The sequence below is a fragment of the Nannospalax galili genome, unplaced genomic scaffold (genome assembly GCF_000622305.1).
Source record: "Nannospalax galili isolate Female #2095 unplaced genomic scaffold, S.galili_v1.0 scaffold253, whole genome shotgun sequence".
Classification (NCBI taxonomy): Eukaryota; Metazoa; Chordata; class Mammalia; order Rodentia; family Spalacidae; genus Nannospalax; species Nannospalax galili.
This window is the reverse complement of record NW_008335287.1, coordinates 838,669-859,328: the sequence shown is the minus strand read 5'-3', so window position 1 is coordinate 859,328 and position 20,660 is coordinate 838,669. Positions and strand designations below refer to the sequence as shown.

At 42.7% G+C, this 20,660-nt stretch overlaps 1 protein-coding gene across 6 annotated transcripts in view; it reads right to left on the bottom strand.

The window, feature by feature from the left end:
* Positions 1-11,257: 11,257 nt before the first annotated feature.
* The window catches only part of Trim9 (tripartite motif containing 9), a 108,535-nt gene continuing 99,132 nt past the window's right edge, over positions 11,258-20,660 (bottom strand). Inside the window, exons 8-13 of one of the 6 annotated variants that reach the window (XM_008829836.1) lie at positions 20,202-20,390; positions 17,730-17,771; positions 17,313-17,336; positions 16,218-16,521; positions 13,571-13,733; positions 11,258-12,166 (exon numbers count right to left, since the gene is read on the bottom strand). In XM_008829836.1, coding sequence (XP_008828058.1) covers positions 12,104-12,166; positions 13,571-13,733; positions 16,218-16,521; positions 17,313-17,336; positions 17,730-17,771; positions 20,202-20,390 — 785 coding nt within the window. In that variant the 3' untranslated portion in view covers positions 11,258-12,103. Of the gene's footprint in view, positions 12,167-13,377; positions 13,734-16,217; positions 16,522-17,312; positions 17,337-17,729; positions 17,772-20,201; positions 20,391-20,660 lie in introns of those variants that run through there. The other 5 variants (XM_008829837.1, XM_017797330.1, XM_017797331.1 and 2 more) reach the window with 5 other exon arrangements.

The window sequence follows — 20,660 nt, the reverse complement described above, 5'->3', positions numbered from 1 at the left end:
CCACTCTCCCCTGCAAGTATATTTGAGAACTTAATCAAAAGGAAGCCCGACAAGCCATTGTTCAAGGTACCTAATCCATGTCCGAGCTCAGTCCTGGCAACCATCTATGGAGCAGGTATTCTCTCTAGCTAGTCATTAACTTGTCTAAATTCCTCTCTAGTTAGTGGTGGACATATGCTGGGAACTGGGATTTTATGACCCTGGAGTCCATGTTGAAACAGATTTTTAGATTAATAAGACCCAAGAAATAAATTGAGTTTTTGTTTTGTTGAATCGGCTATGAGGATCCATCTGCACACCATGAGAAGAAATTCCCAACTCAGTGTCAAGTTGCTTAGAGGCAGTGATTTCCTGTGTTCATTGCTTGGAAGATATATTGAATGAATTGGCCAGGGCCCCAGTTTCTACTGTGTTGTGGAAACACTGTTGTTTCTGAGCTTAATCAGTTGTGAGCGTTTGCCATTCAGAGACAGAAAGTCAATACTGAAGAGAACTTCCCCTCTCCCTGTTTGCTCTCTGCTGGGGTTGTAAATGCTGCCTTACCTTTTGCCATTTCTAAAACATTTGCTTTGTTTTAAAAATAAGTCCCAGAAATCAAAGTAGACTTAAGTTAGCATTCACTCATTCATTCATTCATTCATTCATTCATTAATTCATTCATTCTTCAAACCCTATATAAGTAGAGCCTGCCTTCACTCTGCAGACAACCCACAGAAGGCTTCCTATTACCATTTGAATGAATCTAAACACCATCACAGTGTGCGGGACGTTGGCCTTCGATGCCCAGTGTCTACCCCCACTTTTCTGGAAATGACTTTCAGATTGAATTTAGTGGCAGGGATCAGAAATTCTGATGTGCCCCTCCATCTCAGCTCAGAGGCAGACATAGGAGCCAGGTAAAATCATACACATATCTCTGGAATCAAATCGTGAGCAGAGAGACAAAAGAACCAGAGAATATAGTGTTTGTGCTTCCTTGCGGGGGAGGTCTCTGAGAAGACCAACAGTTCTTCAGACGGCTCTTGCCTCCAGGTTCCGCAGAGCTGCCCACCTTGTTCCTGTAGGCAAGACAGTGGCCTCTTTTCACTGGTGCATCTGGCCTGCAGGGCCTCTGGGTCTGGTGCTGCTCCACTCCCCTTCCTCAGGCTGACCTCCTCTCTCTCTCCAGACCCTCCTCCTGTGTGCAGTTCCTTAGCTGTACTGTGCTTGTGCTGCTGCTTCATGAAGGCCTTTACCCTGCCCTCCTTTCTGTATTCTGCAGCCCAGTACTACCTGCTCCTCGAAGCAACTGCTGAGCACTTCATAACTTGCTATCTCATTAGCCTGTTGATTTCCAGGTGACACTTAGTACTCTTTTAAATGATCTTAAAGTTCATTTATTCATGTAGTGTTTGCACTGTTATAGTACAGTATCAACTTAAAAAAGGTAAGGACCTTGTCTGCCTCTTCTCTGATATCCCTGGTAGTTATAACTGTTTGTTGAACTTATGAGTCTGTTGTAAGTGGTACATCCCATGTATACAAATCACAGCATCCTTTAACCTGGTAATTAGCCTCAGTGATTAAACCATGGACCCTGAAACTGGACAGATGAGGCTTAAATTCTGGCTGTCATACTTTTCTGGTCTGTGACCCGGGACAAATTACTTATCCTTCTTATGTGTCATGTCCTTACTTCAGAAAGGGTAATAATAAAAATGTGTATATGAGATGATTCATTGGGGGCCCTACTATACTGTCTGGAGAACAGCAAGATTCAATACATTTGTTAGAGTGCCTTATTTCTTAATTATAATATTTTATTAGAGATGATGATACACTATTGGCTTCTTACTAGCTTTTTATTTGAGAACCAAAACTGAGTACATCATTAAATGCATACAACGTTAAAAACCCCTCAACTTGCAATACCACTTATTTTGCTCCCTGGTTCACATTACTTTCCTCTTCAGACTAACAAACACATTTGAGGTCCAGAATGCCTTCAGAGTATGGCCATTGACAGTTCTGTGCAATAGGTAATGTAACAAGTTCCAATACATGTTATCTGAGCCCGTCAGCCTCTGCGGTGCTGCAGAGTCATTTAAAGAATGTCGTGCGACCGTGTCTGTGTTCCACTTCTTTTTTGTTCTTTTGCTGATATCATTGCTATTAATGGAACTGGAAATAAAATACTCCTTTTGACAGTAATTGGCAGCTTTTGACAGACTTGGACATCCAATTGATAGTCTTCGACGTAGCCTTTGGTCCCAACAACTTTTCCTGGGTTTGAAGAATCTGTGTATTTGATGTATTCTTGGCAACTGTGCAATTTTTATTGCCTTCAATGCATTTTTCATAGTATGATTATTCGTTCTGGGCATATATAATATATCTTTTTTTTCTATGTTGCATCATGATGAAATTTGAGTGTGGTGTGTTGTGTGTATGTATGTGGGATGGGTCCTCAGTGGTACATGCATGTGTGGAAGGGACGGGATGACTTTGGATGTTTCCTCTACTGCTTTCCACTCCATTTTTTGAGACAGGGTCTCTCACGAAGCCTGACGCGCATCACTGTGGCTAGACTGGTCGGTCAGTGAGCCCCAGCAAGTCACCTTTGTTCTGCTGGGATTATGGGTACATGCCATACATCCTGCTGTTTACATAGGTGCTGAGGATCCAAACTCAGATCTTCATGTTTCTACAGCAAGTACTTTACCCACAGAGCCACCTCCCCAGTTCCTTGATGAAATTTTTAAAAATTGTTTTATTTATTATTTTTATTTTATGTGTATGAGTGTGTTGCCTGCATGTATGTAAGTGCACCTCTATTGTGCAATGCCACGGAGGTCAGAAGAGGGTGTTGGATCTCCTGGAACTGGAGTTATGGATGGTTATTGGAAATTGAACCCAGGTCCTCTATAAGAGCAGCCAGTGTTCTTAACTACTGAGCCATCTCTCCAGCTCCCACGATGGAATTTTTTTTTGTGTTTTTGTTGGTTGTTTTTGACAGGGTCTCCCTAGTCACAGCCCACCTGGAAGTCACAATGTGAACCAGAGTGGCCTCAATCTTGCAGAGATCCACCATGATGGAATTTTTAAAAAGACCACTTAAACAATATTTTACAAGCTGAATTCAAGTTCATCAGCTATCAATGCAAATGACTCAACAGAAGCGACAGACTGGTGGAATGATATCTTTTATCTTGTTACCTTTGCATATGGGCAGATAACACCACCTGGCTCTCAGTGTGTCACCCACTCAGTCTCTACATCTGCACTTTTAGCCAATGAGAGACCTTGTCTCAAAAAACAAGGCTCTTGAGGAACAAAACCAAAGGTTGTCCTCTTAACTCCACACACATATTAGAGTCACTGGAGGAACTTGTAGAATCACAGAATCTTGGCTGTGTCACAGAACAATTAAATTAGTGGTCTAGCACTAGTATTTGTGTGTGTGTGCTCCTGTGTGTAGGTGTACATGTATATGTGGGTACATGTGGATGTGTGTCGATTAATATTACCTCAGTTTTCCTCTTTTATGATGTCTTTGAATGTTTCTATGAGTAATTAGCCTGATGTCGCTTAGGATCTGTTGGAGACTTAGATGAATGAAGCCGGATGTCTGCGACTTCACGATGGGGGAGCATGCAGAAGAGCACTGTATGAAAGGAATGCACTCAGATCTTGTCACCAAGTATGCCCCAGCACCCTGTGCCCGGGTGCTTCCTTTGGACTTTTGGTTTGGCCTCTTGCTCCCAGGGCTGGTCCTCAGTTCTTTATCTGATTCAGTGGGATTCTCTTTCTTCTTATCCTCAAGACACAGTGAGCAGATCCTCAGATAGCCTCTGAATGTGAAGGAAAGGGTCCTCTCAGCTGGCACTATGAACACCTAGCTTACCAGAAGTGTGTGTATTAGAGGTGCAAACTGTACCATAGTTTCATTCTAGGTCTGAGTTGAAATCTTGAAGATATGGAATTTGACTGTGATGTGGAGTTTGGCTCTACTTCAAAATCGTTCCAAAGTTGATTTTCTTTCTGATGAAGATGTTTTAGAACTTTCTGCTGGCTGATCAGCTTTGTCACTAAGCCTAGATAAAGCTTGCAAAACCTGTCATATCTGCCAAATGCTAACGATGAAACCAACCTCTTGAGAAGTTGCAATTAACCTTCATCTGCTCATTGTGGGCCTGCCAAACCCATAAGCTGTGGGCTTATTTCACACCTGACAGCCGTGCTGCCCACAGGCAAGTAGGAAAATATACTGAGACTCCATGTGAAGCAACACCACAGAAGGAAGGATTAGCATCCTCAATTGCTGTGGACGACCTGCTTGTTAGAAACTCATTAACTACATGGTTCAAAGCACAGCACAGAAACAGAATGCACAGCAGTTCATATCTTTTGCCCCATCTTGCCTTAAGGTAATGGTGACATAACAGCAAATCAACCAATTCAACAAAACTTTGGTACTAGATGTTCAGTTAATTAAAGAAAGCAAATAGCTGTGATTTATGGGCAAGGATATCAATGAGACTCAAAATATAAAATAGAAGCTGGAGAAGAGTTTTAGAAAACTGAGAAGTCTGTCGTATAAAATATTTGACAGTAATTCAAGCTTCCTTAAAAAGATTTTATAAGTATTTGTAGTCATTTCCAGTTTGTTAAGGTTTTCAGTATATTTATTTTTATTTTAATTTCATGTGTGTGTTTATTTTGCCTGCATGGATGTTAAGTGCACTGGTGTCATGAAGTGTCTGTGGAGGTCAGAAGAGGGCGTTGGATCCCCTGGAACTGAAGTTCTGGATGGTTGTTAGCCACCACATGGATGCTAGGAATCAAACCCTGGTCTTCTGTGAGAGCAACCAGTACTCTTAACTGCTGAGCCATTTTGCCAACCCCCAAGATTTTCAATATTTTATGTTTGACAGCTTAATATCTAGAATGTGATATGGTGAAAAATATAATTTTGTTTTCTAGTTAACTAATTTAAAATTAAAAATATTTATTTATTTATCGAGAGGAGAGAGAGAGAGAGAGAAAGAGAGAGAGAGAGAGAGAGAGAGAGAGAGAGAGAGAGAGAGAAACATAGCACCTGTGTTTATGTTAGAGGACAACTTGATGGAATTGGTTCTCTCTTTCCATTATGTGGGTCCTGGGGATTGAACTTGGTCTTATTGGTAAGTGCCCTTACCTGGCGATCCATCTCACTAGTCCTAGTTAACTATTTTTGAATTGTATTTTCCACCAGTTTGAAATAATCTTTATTTCTTCCATTGTGATTCTCTGTTCAAGATGTATGAAAAATCTCTATTTAAAAATTATTTTTAGTTATGCTATAGCTGTTAGGAGTTACTATATTGTTTTGACTCCTATTGCGAAGAATTTAACAGACACATATTTTGTGAGAATATGACAGTAAGAGTCACTACAGACACTCAGTTGGGATCTTGTTAATCACTTAGAGAGTGCACGAACGGCTTTGTAGCCCTTGTTGTATGCAGGTGGTACGTAACTTTTCCTGATGAGATGTGAAAAAATGTCTGTTCACCCCAGCCAGGCACCGGAGGAACAATTCCACCCAAGTCTAGTGAGTTTATTGGGGTGCATTATAGGAGCACAGATGCTCAAAGGCAACTGCATCACTGAAAAGCTCACCCCGGAATGGGTGATGACGCACACAGGCTATATCCCAGGAGGAGCTCCCTGGGGGCTTGCAGACTTGCCAGCAGCTCTTCCAGTGGGAGAGTCTTCTCTCCCCTGCAGTTGTTAACTGCTTGGGGAACCTTGGGAAGGGGCCTTGTGAATCTTTTGTTTCAGTTTTTCTAGACTTGTGAGTTTTGTTTGCTTCTTGAGTCCCATGAACCTCCCTCCAGGACGGAGGGTTTCAGCTGGTACAGAAGAGACCGCACCTTTGAATGTTCTATACTACATTATTTGATTGAACTCATCAAACAGTTTTATGATCATTGCCACTTTAGGGATGTGGACAGTGGTGAGCTAATCACTTGCCCCAGCACACACAACCCCATGCTATAAACCAGGGCCCAAACTGAGGTAGTTGCTGCCTGTTGCTATTCTCTGTCACCGGACTTTACTACTCTGGGAGTCCTTTGAGGGGCAAGGAGTAGAGGCTACTTAATCATTCATTTTTCTGTTTGACATGGCTTTCATCTGACTGCTCAAAGCACTTTTCCATGCTTTCCCTCCCGGTTTTCCCCTTTGGTTGTGCAGCCGTCTTGGCCCCTGCTCCTTTTCCAAAGCTTTGCTTTCTATGGTTTCAGAACTCATGACCAACCATGGTCTGAAAACATCAAATGGAAAATTCCATTCATAAATTTAAAATTGTCTGGCCAGAGCATGGTGGTACATATCTGTAATTTCAGCACTCTGGAAGCAGAAACAGGAGGATCATGGCAAGTTCAAGGCCAGGCAGAACAACATAGTGAGACTGTTTCCAAAAACAAAACCAAACAAAATACATGTTCTATGAATAATGAGCTAAAATCTTGGGCCACCCTGCCCTATCCTTCCTGCGTGTGAATTTTCCCTTGGTCCAGGGTGCCCCACGCTGTAGGTGCTACTTCTCCACCCCCTCATTCATCACCTAGTAGCTGTCTTGGTTGTCAGATCCATTGTCTCAATGTATTGGAGTTCTTGTGTTCAAGCAACCTTTATTTTACTTAATGCAAGTAAAGTATTTATTTTACTCTTAAGTGTAAGAGCAGTGATTTGGAAAATGCCAGAGAAGCCATGTGGCTTCCTTTAGTTGAAAACATGAACGTTCTCCCACTTAATGAGGAAAGAAAAGCATCATACACTGAGTTTGCCAAGGCCATGGCAAGAAAGCCTCTTCTCCAATCTTGAAAGGGTGAAAAATAAATGTATGCTGGTTTTGTTTGTATGTTTGTTTTGAGACAGGATCTCATTATGTAGCCCTGGCTGACTTAGAACTCACTACATAATGAGTGACCAGAATGTCCTGAAACTCACAGAGATCCACCTGTCTCTGCCTCCACCATACCCAGCCAATTTATTCTGTTCTGCTGTTGTACTTCAAGCTGTTACCAGTGGTCAGGATCTGTGCTGGGTGTTTCTAGGTTCTTGGTCTCTTAGTCAAAGGATTGAGGTAAGGCCTCCCACAGATTTGGAAAGGAAACTGTTAAAGTGAAGCAATGGTACAGAAAGGATTAGAAAGCAATAAACTGTCAAGCTTGGCAGCAAGTCTTGAGTAAAGATACTCAGGGGTCCAGTGACTGTCTGGGGTTTCCTTTTATAGATTAAGAGAAGGGGGAGTTTGGTTACTAGGGGTGCAATTCGGTTGGTTTTCTGTTTTGGTTGACAGACTTAGATTACGTAGGCCTTTGCTCACTGCACATATCCCTTCCCATAATGCATCTGATTTTCACCATAGGCACACCCAATTATGCATAGGCATAAAATAATAAATAGGGGATTCTTCCCAAAAGTTCATTCAGAGGACAGTTTGCCTTATTGCCCATGTACCCCAAACCAGTCTAGGATGGAAGAGTTCATTGCCCATACTTCCCCAGACTATGTTCCAGAATGTGTTGAATAGCAACAGGGCATTATCAAGGGGCTGCAAAGGAGAGTAACTTACTTCCATTGTTTAGAACAGGTATACCTGCAGCTCAATGCAGATGGGGTCCTAGGTTGCTAACAGGTTGCTTGGCACATTGCTCTGAGAGGAGTTTATGTACAGTCCAAGCCAAATGGAGTCCTAGGTTGCTAAGCTGTTCCTTATGCTTACCTACCAGCCTCAACAACTGTCAAAGCTTTGCCAGAATTCACAACAAGGGCTTAGTTAAGGAGGAAAAAAATAAAATTATAGACTGTGGTAATGTTTGCAGTGTCAGTCATCACTGAGCATCTGGAAGCACGTCCTCCACAGCATCTAAATACATGTTGAGCATATTGTCCAACAGAGGAGAGAATTTTAGCCGGGGCCAACAGTCAGCCTTTTACAGCTTTGTGAAGCTTTGTCTCATCAAGTTGGCTTCTTTTGTCATACATATTTTTGTCTGTATGTTGTTAACAAGTAGTTAAAATATAGCTTTCTGTTATGCTTCTTAAATTATTTAATTATTTTGAATCCAGAACTTCACATACTCTAGGCAGGTTCTCTACCCCTGAGCTAAATCCACAGCCTTAAAAAAAAATCTTTTATGCTGGGCGGGGTGTGGTGTCAAAAGCCTTTAGTCCCAGCACTCAGGAAGCAGAGGCAGGCAGATCTCTGTGAGTTCAAGGCCAGATGGGGCTACAGGGAGACCCTGTCTCAAAAAGAAAAAAAAAAGCCTTTTATTAGAGACATGATTTTGCTAAGTTGGTCTTTGAACTTTGAACTTGCTGGCTTTGAACTTGCTCTGTAGCCTTAGTGGACCTTGAAATTGTGATCCTCCTGTTTCAGTCTCCAAAGTACTAGAATTACAGGCCTGAACCACCAGGCCAGATGACAGTATATAATTCATTACCTTTATTAGTTTTTAGATAATTTTAGAAAAACATGTTGATATAAAAAGGCATGGATACTGTCTACTTTGCCTTTGGGATTTTTTTGGTGAATCTGTAAAGGTTTGACTGGAAAAGGAAAAGGGTATGCTCGTTTCATGATCATGAAGGCTGTGGAAGACCTACAGTTTCCGATCCACTCCACCAACGCTGACCCTAAGACAATGGATAGGCCACACTCCGTTTTTGGAAGGTGGAGAAGGAAACAGGTGGACGAATATGCAGGTGTCTCTAGGTGTCCATAAGAATGGTAAGGAGCGTGATCTGAAAAACTTCTTTAATTGCTATGGTTCCCTTGATTCTAATTGGAAATCCTGGTCCAATAGTGAGTCCTCCTTTTCTTATTCTGTGAGTTGAGAATATGGGTGAAAGATGAATGCATATTTTAGAGGCAGGAGAAAGGATGCCATTTCCAGAAAACGGAGTGATTTCTGGCAAATCATTTTATCACTCCTGTGAGAAAACTCGGGGGAACAGAAAGTCCATTAACCTTAGCACCAGGAGAAGGATAAAGTGTCTAATGTGTCCCGTTAAGCATTGAAGAGAACTTGGCAAAGAGTGGACAATTTCAAGACCCCCGCCCCCCGACCACCACCCCAGTAAGGGCCAAGAAGAAGACCAGCCAACCAGAGAACAGTGGCTGCTGGGAGACTGTAGCTCAGATCAGGGACTCTTATACAATGTGTTTCTTTATGTATGTGAGTGTACAGGTGTGTGTGTGTGTGTGTGTGTGTGTGTGTGTGTGTGTGCAGGTGCAGATGCACATCTGTGTGGAGGCCAGAGAACAACCTCAGGAATAATTCGTTAGGTGCCATCCACTTATTTTTTTGAGACAGGGTCTTTTATTGCCTCAGAACTTGCAGTGTAGGCTAAGCTGGCTGGGCAGCAAGCCCCAGTGTAGGCTAAGCTAGCTGGACAGCAATCCACCTGTTTCCATCTCCCCAGTGCTGGAACTATAAGAATGCACCTCCATGCTTGGCTATTTTTGCTTCAGTTCTGGGAATTGAACTCAGGTCCTCTAAGAACTTTACTGACTGACCTATCACCCCCATCCTCTGCTTCTTTTTTCATAAGAAATAAAGATAGTTCATTGAAAGAGGCTAACAACAATGAGAAGCAGATCAGTAGTGGTGCAACTACATAAAAACAATTTTTTTTGCCATTAAAAAATGCATTTATAGGGTGCATGGTGATGCATGTCTTTAGTCCCAGGATGGGAGGCAGAACTTGAGGCCAGTCTGGTCTACCTAGTGAGTTCTAGGTCAGCAGGGGCTACAGAGAGACCCTGTCTCAAAAAGAGCTCCCCATCCAAAAAAAAGACCTGATATAAGAACCAGGGACATGATATATTTTGTAGCACATGTTTATGGCTTTTAGGGAAAGGAGGTTGTTAAAGTTCCCGGGGCATGGAGGTACACCTTAAAGCATCCCTAATGTACACTCTTCACATCGAGTTTAGACTAGGATGATAAAAGCCAGAGGCAGCGCCATGCTTTCAAGGAAATGGTGTGGAGAATACACATTTCAGGAGCTCCGGTGTTTTTCCAGTACACTCTGCTGGATGGATATTGCTCTGATAAAGGTGAATTGTGGCCCCCATATGTAAAGACCAAGAAAGAACTTCTGTGCAGACATTTTTTTTTCTCTCATAAAAATCATTTATTGGCACACCAGGAATGACTTTTTTTTTCTAGTTCAATAGCTGTATTCATCTATAGTTGCAGTTCAGTGTAAACTATGTGTTACAAGTCACTAGAAATCTAACCAGTGGAATGGATTTAATAAGGAACAAGAGTAACTAGTGGCCCAACCGTCGAGTCTCATTGGAGTGTAAATCAAATATCAAACTAATGTTGTCCTGCAACAGTGTTCTGTAGCACAGGAACCCGAGACAGACATAGACAGGATAGCACCCATTCAATAAATTAGGATCTACCTAGAAAAACACCACCATGGCAGAAGTAGCCTTTATCAGGAAGCACGAGTGAAGAATGAGCTATTTACATATATTACTTTTTGCCAAAACACTGTTAGCGTTCCCATCCCATCTCTTCTTTTCTATCTTTATTCTCTTTCTTTCTTTCTTTCTTTCTTTCTTTCTTTCTTTTTTCCCATAGTGGATTTCTTGGATGAGTGGAAAATATTCAGACAACTAATCAGAACATTGTTTTTCCCAGTCCTGCATTCTCTAAAGCTTCATGACAAACTAAAGAATCTGAAGGGCAAGTGTCATTCTGTTTAGAAGTAGTAAGTGTCATTTTTCTGCCATTAGTCTCAGGGATGACATCCAAGCTCACGGTTTTCCAAATCTGATTTGAGCATCTTCAGACAGTCAGGCTGTGACTGGAAGCGAGGGGATGGACTCTTACTTGTAAGAGGCACAGATAGGACATGTGGAGACGGCGTGTTGGTCCTGAGAATGAATGCCGTGGGCTGCAACTTAGGAGCCCGGTCTCCTGACTGGGTCCTGTGTCCTCTTACCATTTTTTTTAACATTCATTTTTTAAGGCTTGGTATGACTGCAGCATTAATGAGAAGGAATGCTGACATATTTCTGCCAAAGAAGGGCTCTGTGATGAGTGGCAGGAGAGACTGTGGTTAAAATAGTGCCATGGAAAATGCATTGAGCTGGTACATGTCTGGTGTGATGGCCAGAGTATGTGTGGTTTAGCATCAGTGTAAGGAACCTGAAAGATCTTGCCAACCACCATTTTATACTCTTGTCTATTTCCTTTCTGATATTTTGAACAACTTGAAATTGTTTAATGCTTGCTTTGTTCTCCTTCCAGAATCGAAGTTCTAGGAAGGCGGAGACTGTTCATCTTTTCACCTGGTGTTTCCACAGTGTCTAGAACACAGTGTTCTAGTGTCTTGAACAGTGCCTGGTCTGTAGTAGTTCCTAATTAAAAACCTATATTAACTAAATGAATCAAATGCTTAACCCCCGGTCTGCCTGTGTTTAGAGCCAACCTCAATGGTCCTACTCTGCTGTGCACCTGTGTAGCTGATGTGTTTGTGCTTCAGGATGTGGTAAGACTTCTCAGTGCCAGGTGTACTCTGCCCACCTCCCAAGATGTCGGTCATGCAGACCCACACTTCCTGAGAAGTATCAGGGCAAGAACATTCTAGGAGTTAAATGGCAAGCTCTAAATTTAGCTTATTCTCTTCTACCTGCCCCCCAAACCCCTCCTCCTACAACCTCTTTGACCAAAATCTTAAGAAAAGAGTTTCCAGGAGAATTTTTCTCTTGGCTGTGCCAGTTAGGTAAGTCACCAAAAACATGATCAGAAAGGAAACAAAATGAACTCAACCTACATTTAAAAAATTAAGTTAAAGAAAAGCAACATGTGAGAGTGGAAATGAAGTGACGTGGTGAGTTGCTGAGGTCCTCTGTGGGTTAGAACTGCTGGATAAGGAAGGGAAGTCGAGTGACTCGGAGAGGCTGGTGGGAAAGGGCAGAGCTGTGGGGGTGAAGATTGCAGAGGACCAGCTGCTCTCCTCTTCTGTCTTCTGCCAATTCTGTGTCCTGCCACAGCTTGCAGGGCTCTGCGTTGTCCCTTTCTTGGGCAGCTGGTGCCTCCACAGCACACTGTTAGGCTATGGAGGCTCTACTGGAGTAGAAATCAGGGACTGGGAGCCCGGTGTGAAGTGTGACCTGGAGGACAAGACTGTTAAGTTCTGCAAGGCACCATGGTGACCCCTCACCCTGGACACAGTGCAGTGTATATGCCCCCCAATTCAAAGGGGAGACCATGTACTTCTCTTGAATGTCCATCCTGGCAGACCTACTAAAGAGACTTATGTCTAGTAGGATTTAGCTGTGGTCAGAGACTGGCCACCATGATAGGCTCCCAAATCTTGGAGACACTTGATAATATAATATAATTCTCAGCTATATCACTGTTTCTTTTAAAGCATTCTGGGAGATGAGGTTCTCCATGAGCTATTCTAACTGTGGGTAAGTCTTTCTAGGTTTGCATGGTAGATTTCCTGGTTTGAAGAAACCTGGGCACTTATTCTGCCAATTTCTAGTTAACCTTGTATTTCAATGGAGAGCTACATGGAGAAGATTAGAAGCATTTCACAAATACAGCCATTTCTTCCTTCCTGTTTCTGCCAAGAATCTTTACCCTAAGATATGAGACTATCCTCAAAAACCCGGAAGCCTGTCTGGTATGATAGTCTTTAGAAAGGACATGGCCGAAAAGGTAGAAAACTTTGAGGCCTTTCTTAGATTCACTTCTGTAGCAATTTATGGTTTCTTTCTTCTAATGTACAAGCTAACCTCTGAAGTAGTAGATTCCAGTCCCCCAGAAAACCCCACTGACTTGTAGGAAGCACAGGCGTCACTGGGTTGTCATCAGCTTTACTGCATATACTTAGAGACAATTATTTAAAAAACGTTTCAAGTTTATCTCTAGAGTGGGCTAAAATCTTCTGCAGGGATTTTATTCTCAAGACCATCTTAAGGCAGACATTCTGAATGAAGTTTCTGGTTGGTAATGAGATTGCTTACTCTCTATACGTAGAATGTAAGCTCGAGGAGGGTAAGCTTTGGATCGGTTTTATCTCCCTTCATTGATGCATACTAAATACTTACAATAGGTCTGCCATGCTAAAGGGACACTGTAAGTAATTGCTGAACATGTGAATGAGCAGAATCTATTGTTTTAGATCTACAGTAAATTGTAAATAACTAACTCATAGACTGGGCCTACGCTTCCCAGCCCACAGCACCAGGTGGAGTGAAGGGGCCAAGGTGGGTACCCTTAAGGTCTGATGTTTGCAATTTGCAGCTCTGTGTGCTACGCTTCCCAGCCCACAGCACCAGGTGGAGTGAAGGGGCCAAGGTGGGTAGCAAAGGCCCTCCCACTTCCCTTAAGGTCTGATGTTTGCAATTTGCAGCTCTGTGTAAGTCATCTCGGCTGTTTTCAGGCTGTTTGTTAAAGCATTTCCTTTCAGCTTAGAGATGAAGTACTGGAATCCTGGGCCTTGACCTCAGCCTCCCTCTTGGAGAGTCTGAGACAGCTGCTCTTACTCCCAGGGGCTCAGTGCTTACCTGCACATTCCTGTTCAGACTGACGGCAGGGAAGAATAGGCCCTCCACGTTCTCAAATGCTATGGGGCCTTGCTGCTCATCGTTGATGAAAAATGTCAAGGTCTTTCTATTTAAGTCGAGGAGGACGCCAATGGTGGCCCCTTTTGTGATCCCTCCCTCGGTTCTGTGGGCAAAGAAAAAAAAAAGTTTCCAACTGCTGGTTAAATTCTAAAACCTCCCCCCTTTGGTTATTTGAAACATTCTTTTTGTTTGTTTCTTTTTGTTTTGGAGTTTGGGTACTGGAGATTGAACCTAAGGCCTGTGTATGGTGTGCAAGCGCTCTACCACTGGGAGATAGCCCCAGACTTCTTTTTGCCTTTTTATTTTGAGACAGGGGATCACCAAATTGTTCAGGCTGGCCTTGAATTTCCACTGCATCCCAAGCAGACCTTTGGTAATCCTCCTGCTTCAGCCGCCCAAGTAGATGGGACCTGTATCACCAGGCTCAGTTAAACAATTTTGTAACCTATTTAAAATTTTTGTCCCTGGCTCAGCCCTTTTACACATTTTTTCCCTCAAGCCATTCCTTTTCACGTACAAATTTAAAGCCACAGATACACTATATGCTATTTATATATCACATGTATATCTGTGCTTTCTATATGAAAACACGAGTTCGATATTTTTTTGTCCCCCACCAATTCCCACTCCCCTGTTGGAGACAGCCACCCCTGATGACAGTGCACTGACTGCTGAGCCTTGCTGAGAGTGAACTGGCCCACCTGGAGTCTCTACCACGGAGCTGCAGCAGTAGAAAACTGAATACCAAAGACTGGGCAAAAGTAGCCTTCCGGCTAGGGAAGCTCAAACGCTAGCCACATTGCATACTGTGCAGCAATGGTGTGACTGTAACATCATTTACTATGAAGTGACTTAATCTGAAAGCCCAGGTGAAGAAGCATTGAAGTTGAACCTGAAACATGCATGAGAAATTGGATTGGGGCTTTCCGCTTTCCATTAAGTAGTAAAATTCATTCTAGAAGGATGGTAATTTTTTGGTATGTTGAATCTGAATGAAGAAGAGTCTCTATAAAATGATAGCACTGAAGGAGATTCTTCCCTGGGACCTAATTATGTTACAGGGAATATAGTGATTTTAATAACCTTAGTATAAATGTCATGTCATTTTACAAAGAATGTGTCTTCTGTTTCAAATGATGGTTTCACAAAATGCCATTAAACAGGGACAATCAGATTTGTCTTCCCTCTTGTCTTTGAGATCTACAAAACCGAACTTCATCTCAGCAGAGTACAGAAATTTATAAACATCGTTCATTTCCTCCTGCATGCTGAATACAGACTGTACACAGCCACTGAAAGACAGGCTTAGCGGCCACATCATATTTACAAGTTAGCAGCAACAGCACAGTGACATGCAGTGTGCATGCAAGCAGGTGTATCAGATTCCTGAATGTGTTTCTCTGCAGTGTGTTGGTGGTGCTCCAAAATAAAGATGCTAAACAGCATAAGGGTGACGGCATCAGGAATCTAGTGAAAGAGTCTCCCAAAGTGTGAATCTCTGAAGATAACTGCTATCTGCAGCCAGTTGGATTGGCTATCAAGATAAAACAGGCTGTGTGCTCACTTCAAGGATAGCCAATAACTCACACGTGGATGGAGCTGGACAGAAATTATCCATGGGAACAGGAAGCTCTAGGAATCTACTGACAGAGGAGGGGGCAGAGATGAGCTGACAGGAAAACTAAGGCATCAGTCTTTACTGCAGCTGGACCTGCTTTCCCTTCTATTTCACTGACACACTGGATAATTTTTTTTTTCAGAGAATGTATCCTGGGGAATGTCGGAGAATCAGACAGGCCAGCGTCCATGAAAAGATACATCTTGGCCTAGGAAATCTGAGAAAAATCCACTTGAAGAGAACACAGACAAGTGAAAAAGGAAATCCAGAGGGAAACTATAGGGCGTGTTAAATTGAAACTGTTTTTGATGACAGAGGAAATTACTCATGGACATACTGTGTTCTCTTCCTTTAGCAAACTGGGTCCTCTGAATTCACACTATCATAAGTGAGTCCTTCAAGTTTAAAGCTATCCACATTGGCATCCTTAGCACTGAGCTTGGTGAATGGTTTCTATTCTGAGAACAGCACTGGTGATAATCATAAGGACAATGGCTTCTATTTTCAGGTGCCTCTGATGTGAGGCATTTTTATGTCTCATTTAATTCTCAGAACACTCTTGCATGGAAGCACATTATCACACTAATTTGGAGGGTTGATAAACTGGGGTTCAGAAAAATGAAGTACCTTGGCCCCAAACACTTTCCTTGTAAGTTCTAGGTCTGGGCTTTAAAATCCTGAATTGTTTACCTGCAATGGATATTCCTGGACATCTCCTTTGTAGCCCTGGGTAGCATCTAACAATGAAGGACCAAGGCAAAGTGATGACATCTCTACCGCTATGCAAGGTGAAAAACAGCAGGGTGGACTGAGTTAAGAGAGTACTTAGCACCGGACCTCCTGTGCTATTCAGTGAAGAACACGTGCCCTGCTTCCTAATGCTGTCTGTGTAACAGGTGGTTGAACTAGGGTTCTCCCTCTTGACCACAAGCCACCATGAAGAAGGCTTGGTGTGGGGCTGCAGGGTACCTGTTGGTGTGCGAGTTGTTGTGCATGAACCAGCTCCGGTTATTGTCCACATACATTGCCCAAGCTTTGTCGTCCTTTCCTAACATCACATCCTTCATCACATCGATGCGAGCCACTCCAAATGCAGGATCAGGGTGGTTGTCATAGCGATCTATGGTTAGCTCCCAGTAGTGGACGCCCTTGGAGAAGCCAGTCTTCCCCAACACCACCCGGTCATCGTAGCTACTGCAGGTCACTGTCAGGTTGTCATTGGAGAAGATGATGTCTGAGTGTGCAGAGCCAGGGTCAAAAGCGAACCAGGCCACTGAGAACAATAGAAGGGAAGTGGGTTATTAGGATTGCCCCAGCAAGCACAGCACTGTAACACACTTCTGGGTGGTATGGAGCATAGTGTCACATTTTCATGCTGCCATGCAGGAAGGCGGTGTCTGTGGCTGGAGTTGCCATGAGCAGATGGGGATACGTCCTGGGAGTTGGTACTCTGCACCAGGAGCAGACGGAGGACACACAACCGATTCAGCAGGGGTTACCTGGCTCAGACTGCACTCCCAACCAGCTGTTCCGGGAGTGAAGTAGCATCAAGTGGCATCACCTGGTGACTGGCAGAATAGTGCACCAGAGACATAAAGGGAGGGGGATGTGCTAGGATGTATAACCCTGAGGCCGGGAGCCTAGACTAGAGTCCTGGATGGAGGAGGGATAAAACGCACTGAGTGAAATCAGGAAATATGGCTTAGGCAGAAGTGCTGAAAATACCCTCAGCTCTCGTGCCTGCTCATAAGCCATGAAGTAAGCAACATAAACTAACGTTCATATGTGACTGTGACTTGGATGCAGGACAGATTACTTCCTTCATCGTTTATAGATAGCATTACTCCTAAAAACTAACATGTAGTATACTTTGCAGAAGCAGTTTGGATGTTAGGTGCAGACAGCACGAAGACTTTACACTTGCAACTATGTCCTCGGTTCTAAGTGTTGCCTATAAAGAACAGTCTGGAAAGGTGAGAGTGCTGATGTACCGAGTGAGACTGTATGCCACCTCACATACACTTCCATCTCTGCTATTTGGAAGAGAATAAGGTTATTCCATACCTGCCAACAGCTTTTTAATGTCAACTGTTGTCATTCCAATGAAAGGCATGAGGGAGAGAAATAGGAGGCAAAATTGACACTGATGAGAAAACGTGTCTCTCTTGATAACCTAAAACCAACCAACAAAGGGCTCCACTGCAGACATTACAGACATAACAGCAGTAAGTCTGACTTGTGTCTCTGTGGATATTTAGTGCTCATAAAGAGTGTGGAAGAAAACCTGGAGAAAGGTTTAAGATATAACATTTAAGAAGATAGACATTTTTTTTTCTAAGAACTTGAGAACAGTTATAATGGATTTAGAATGACAATTGGACTTTATTGACATAAAATAAGCTGCTACCATTTATTGTGCAGAGGAAATCAAGCATAGCAGTCACATCGGCAAAAGGTAACAATTACAGTAAGTATACTTGCCTAATTGAGAGTAAGGTGCAGACTGTGTCTCAAAATTGCATCCTATAAAAAGATAACTACACATCAAGGCTATGAAGAGACAACCAGGTTGATAAAAATTATTTGTATTCATTTAGAAAGCACCAACTGAGTACAGTCACCAGAGGCCTGATTCATGAAAAAACAAAGCCCCTTTTCACATTTCTTTGCTAGGGAAAAATTTCTTCAGTGCTCCTTCCAAATGAAAAGTACATCTTTTCGCATTTTCAACAAAAACCTTGTCCAACTGACCGTAGATGCCACCACTCAAATTTTCAGTATCTCCCTAGTTTAATTTTGCCCACTGAAGTTTGCAAATGAAGAAGGCTGACTATTTGAAAGATGAGAAAAACTCATCCAGTTGAAAAGGGTAAAATCACTGGGTGTCAGTATTCTATGCATCGCCTATGTGTTTATGGCAAATGTCTTTGCTTGCTGTGATGAGCCCAAATTACATGGTGTGTAATGTAATCCACACCTGAATGAATGCTTCTGATAATTGATAACGACGTGAATTGAGTATCATAAAAACAAAGATGATTTCTTTCCTTAGTTTGTTTAGCTACATCAGTCCTTTTCACCTGAGGGAGGGGAGGAAGGCTGATGGGGTGGAGGTGGGCTGAGGCCTATGTTAGAATCTCTTGCAGAACTTTCTCTAGCTTCTCCCTCCTTAAGGTTTGGATGTCCTACAGATGAGAAGCTGCACTGAGGTAGAGGAGCAGGATCCAGATTTAAGACATTCAAGGTGTGTGACCCACGATTTCCAGCAATGCTGAGGCCTAGTCTAGAAAATGTGGTTTTGGTGAATATTTGGGGGGAAAAGAACCATATAACCCCAAAAAAGGCCCTTACCACTAATTTCTAAAATAATTAGATGGATAATGTATTGGCTTGAAAGAATTTTATAAGAATCAATAAAAACAACTTACTATAAACAAAATTTCAGACAAAATTTAAGCATTGTAGCCTTCCTTTTGCTTACCTTACTTTATTCTGAGATAAATTCACATATAAGAGAACCATTTTCTCCTAACGCATGTCTGATTTTTATGTTTAGTTTCTATCAACTGTCACTTCAATTCCTTCTTATGGATTGGAGCACAGTAAGTATAGAACACGCAGAATTTTAAAGCTGAATTTCATACCCTGGTTTGGAAATAAACTTGTGGACTCTGAATAGGGCTTTCATTTTTTTTTAAATGAATCATGCCTTGTGGAAGTCTTTTAAAAACAAATATTCTGACTCTTTTCCCACTACATTAAAACACATTGTACATTTAAAATTCAATGATATAACTAGAACACAGCCATTGGATACACCCATCAAATACTCCCAACCCCACATTTCATTTATTTTGAGACAATATACATTACAAAGACAGTAACAATATTTCAGTACATTAGACACAAGTGAAGAGAGTTCCATAACAAAGCATATGGGAAAGCCAATAGCGCACAGGAAAACAAGGAGAAACGTGACGGCACAAAGAAAAATGTCATTTTTCAAGGAATCTTGAAGCTCCTGCATCCTTTTTGCACTGTCATGCTGTGGCCTTCTTCATTCCGGGATGTGGGATGAGCCAAATGAATGAAAAAAAAAAAAAAAAACCCAAAAGAACCCCTTGGAAATGTGAAATGTGCATCGTGTGTATCCATGATTACAATATAGTCCTGAAGAGATCACACAGGTCTGCATCTTAGGTATTTTAAGATTCTGTTTGCTAGGCAGAGCTCACTGCAAAGCGGCAGGAGTCTAGTTTCCCTGGAATCAGCCATAAGCCCTGTCACAACCAGCTTGGCTCTGGGCAACTTCATGAAGTCATGGTTTTTTGATTACGGGATTTTAGGACTAGGCATCAGGAGTGGAGGGTTTCTAATTCAGCTGGCGGTGGTCCCTTTCGCTAGGGAAGTGATGGGCTGGGAACCTGCTGCCTTACTGCAGGCTTTTGCAGAAAATGCCTTCACTTTCTGCTCTGCTTTGTTTTTAAAGTCTTAGTTTTGTCAGTAAAGATCTCTTGAGTCTATGTTTAATCAGACCACTCCAGGCTGGATGCACTGATCCAGTCTCCCAGACACAGCTGGTTTCCTGGATACAGAGGGTTGCAAACCTCCAAACTACTGCCATGGCCTGAACTCAGCCAGTGCAGTGCTACTTTGCTGCATGTGATGAGAGAGAGAGAGCAAGTTTCCCATGGTGTAACCAGCTGGTGCAAAAAGAACACTTCACTTATCGCATTCCGATGCCATCACACATGAACCACAGCTCCATGTGGGTCCTTACACCACAGACACAAGAACACCATGAAGCTCCCTCAGCCAGATGCTCACCACACTGGAAGCCACAGACATAGATTAACTCCCCCCCCTCCCCCAGGAATGGCAAGAACAACACAGGTGTTTCAGGGATGCCTCCAAGGCACAGAGATGAAGAGAAAGTCTGACAGCACAGCTCACCCGGTGCATTGAGAGACTGTAAAGAAGAGTGCAAGCTCAGCTGGTGGGGTGAGGATCGGAAATCAAAGTAGGATCTCCCGGGGAAGCTGGGTTGTAGATTAAGGGTGGAGGAGAAAGGACTCATTCTACGGAGCGGCAATCTTTCCGAAGGCACTGGAAAAGGGAGGGTCTGTTCTTCTGAATCTGTGTCTAAATGTAAGATCAATGCAAACTAGAGATCAGAAATCTGCTGGCTGCCCAAACCCAGTCCCCCAACAAGACCACCTAACCAAGCATGCAACACTTCATCAGTCCCACAGGCGTTAGCAGAACCAAGGAGTCTGGGACTGGCAGGGAATTCTCAGCGGGTGATCATGACCCCATACAAGACAACTCAATATCACAGGCAGTCATTTTCCATTTCCCTCCAACACTTAGTAACAGAAAAAGTATTTTGGAGGTTTTCCTTTCAGTTAAATA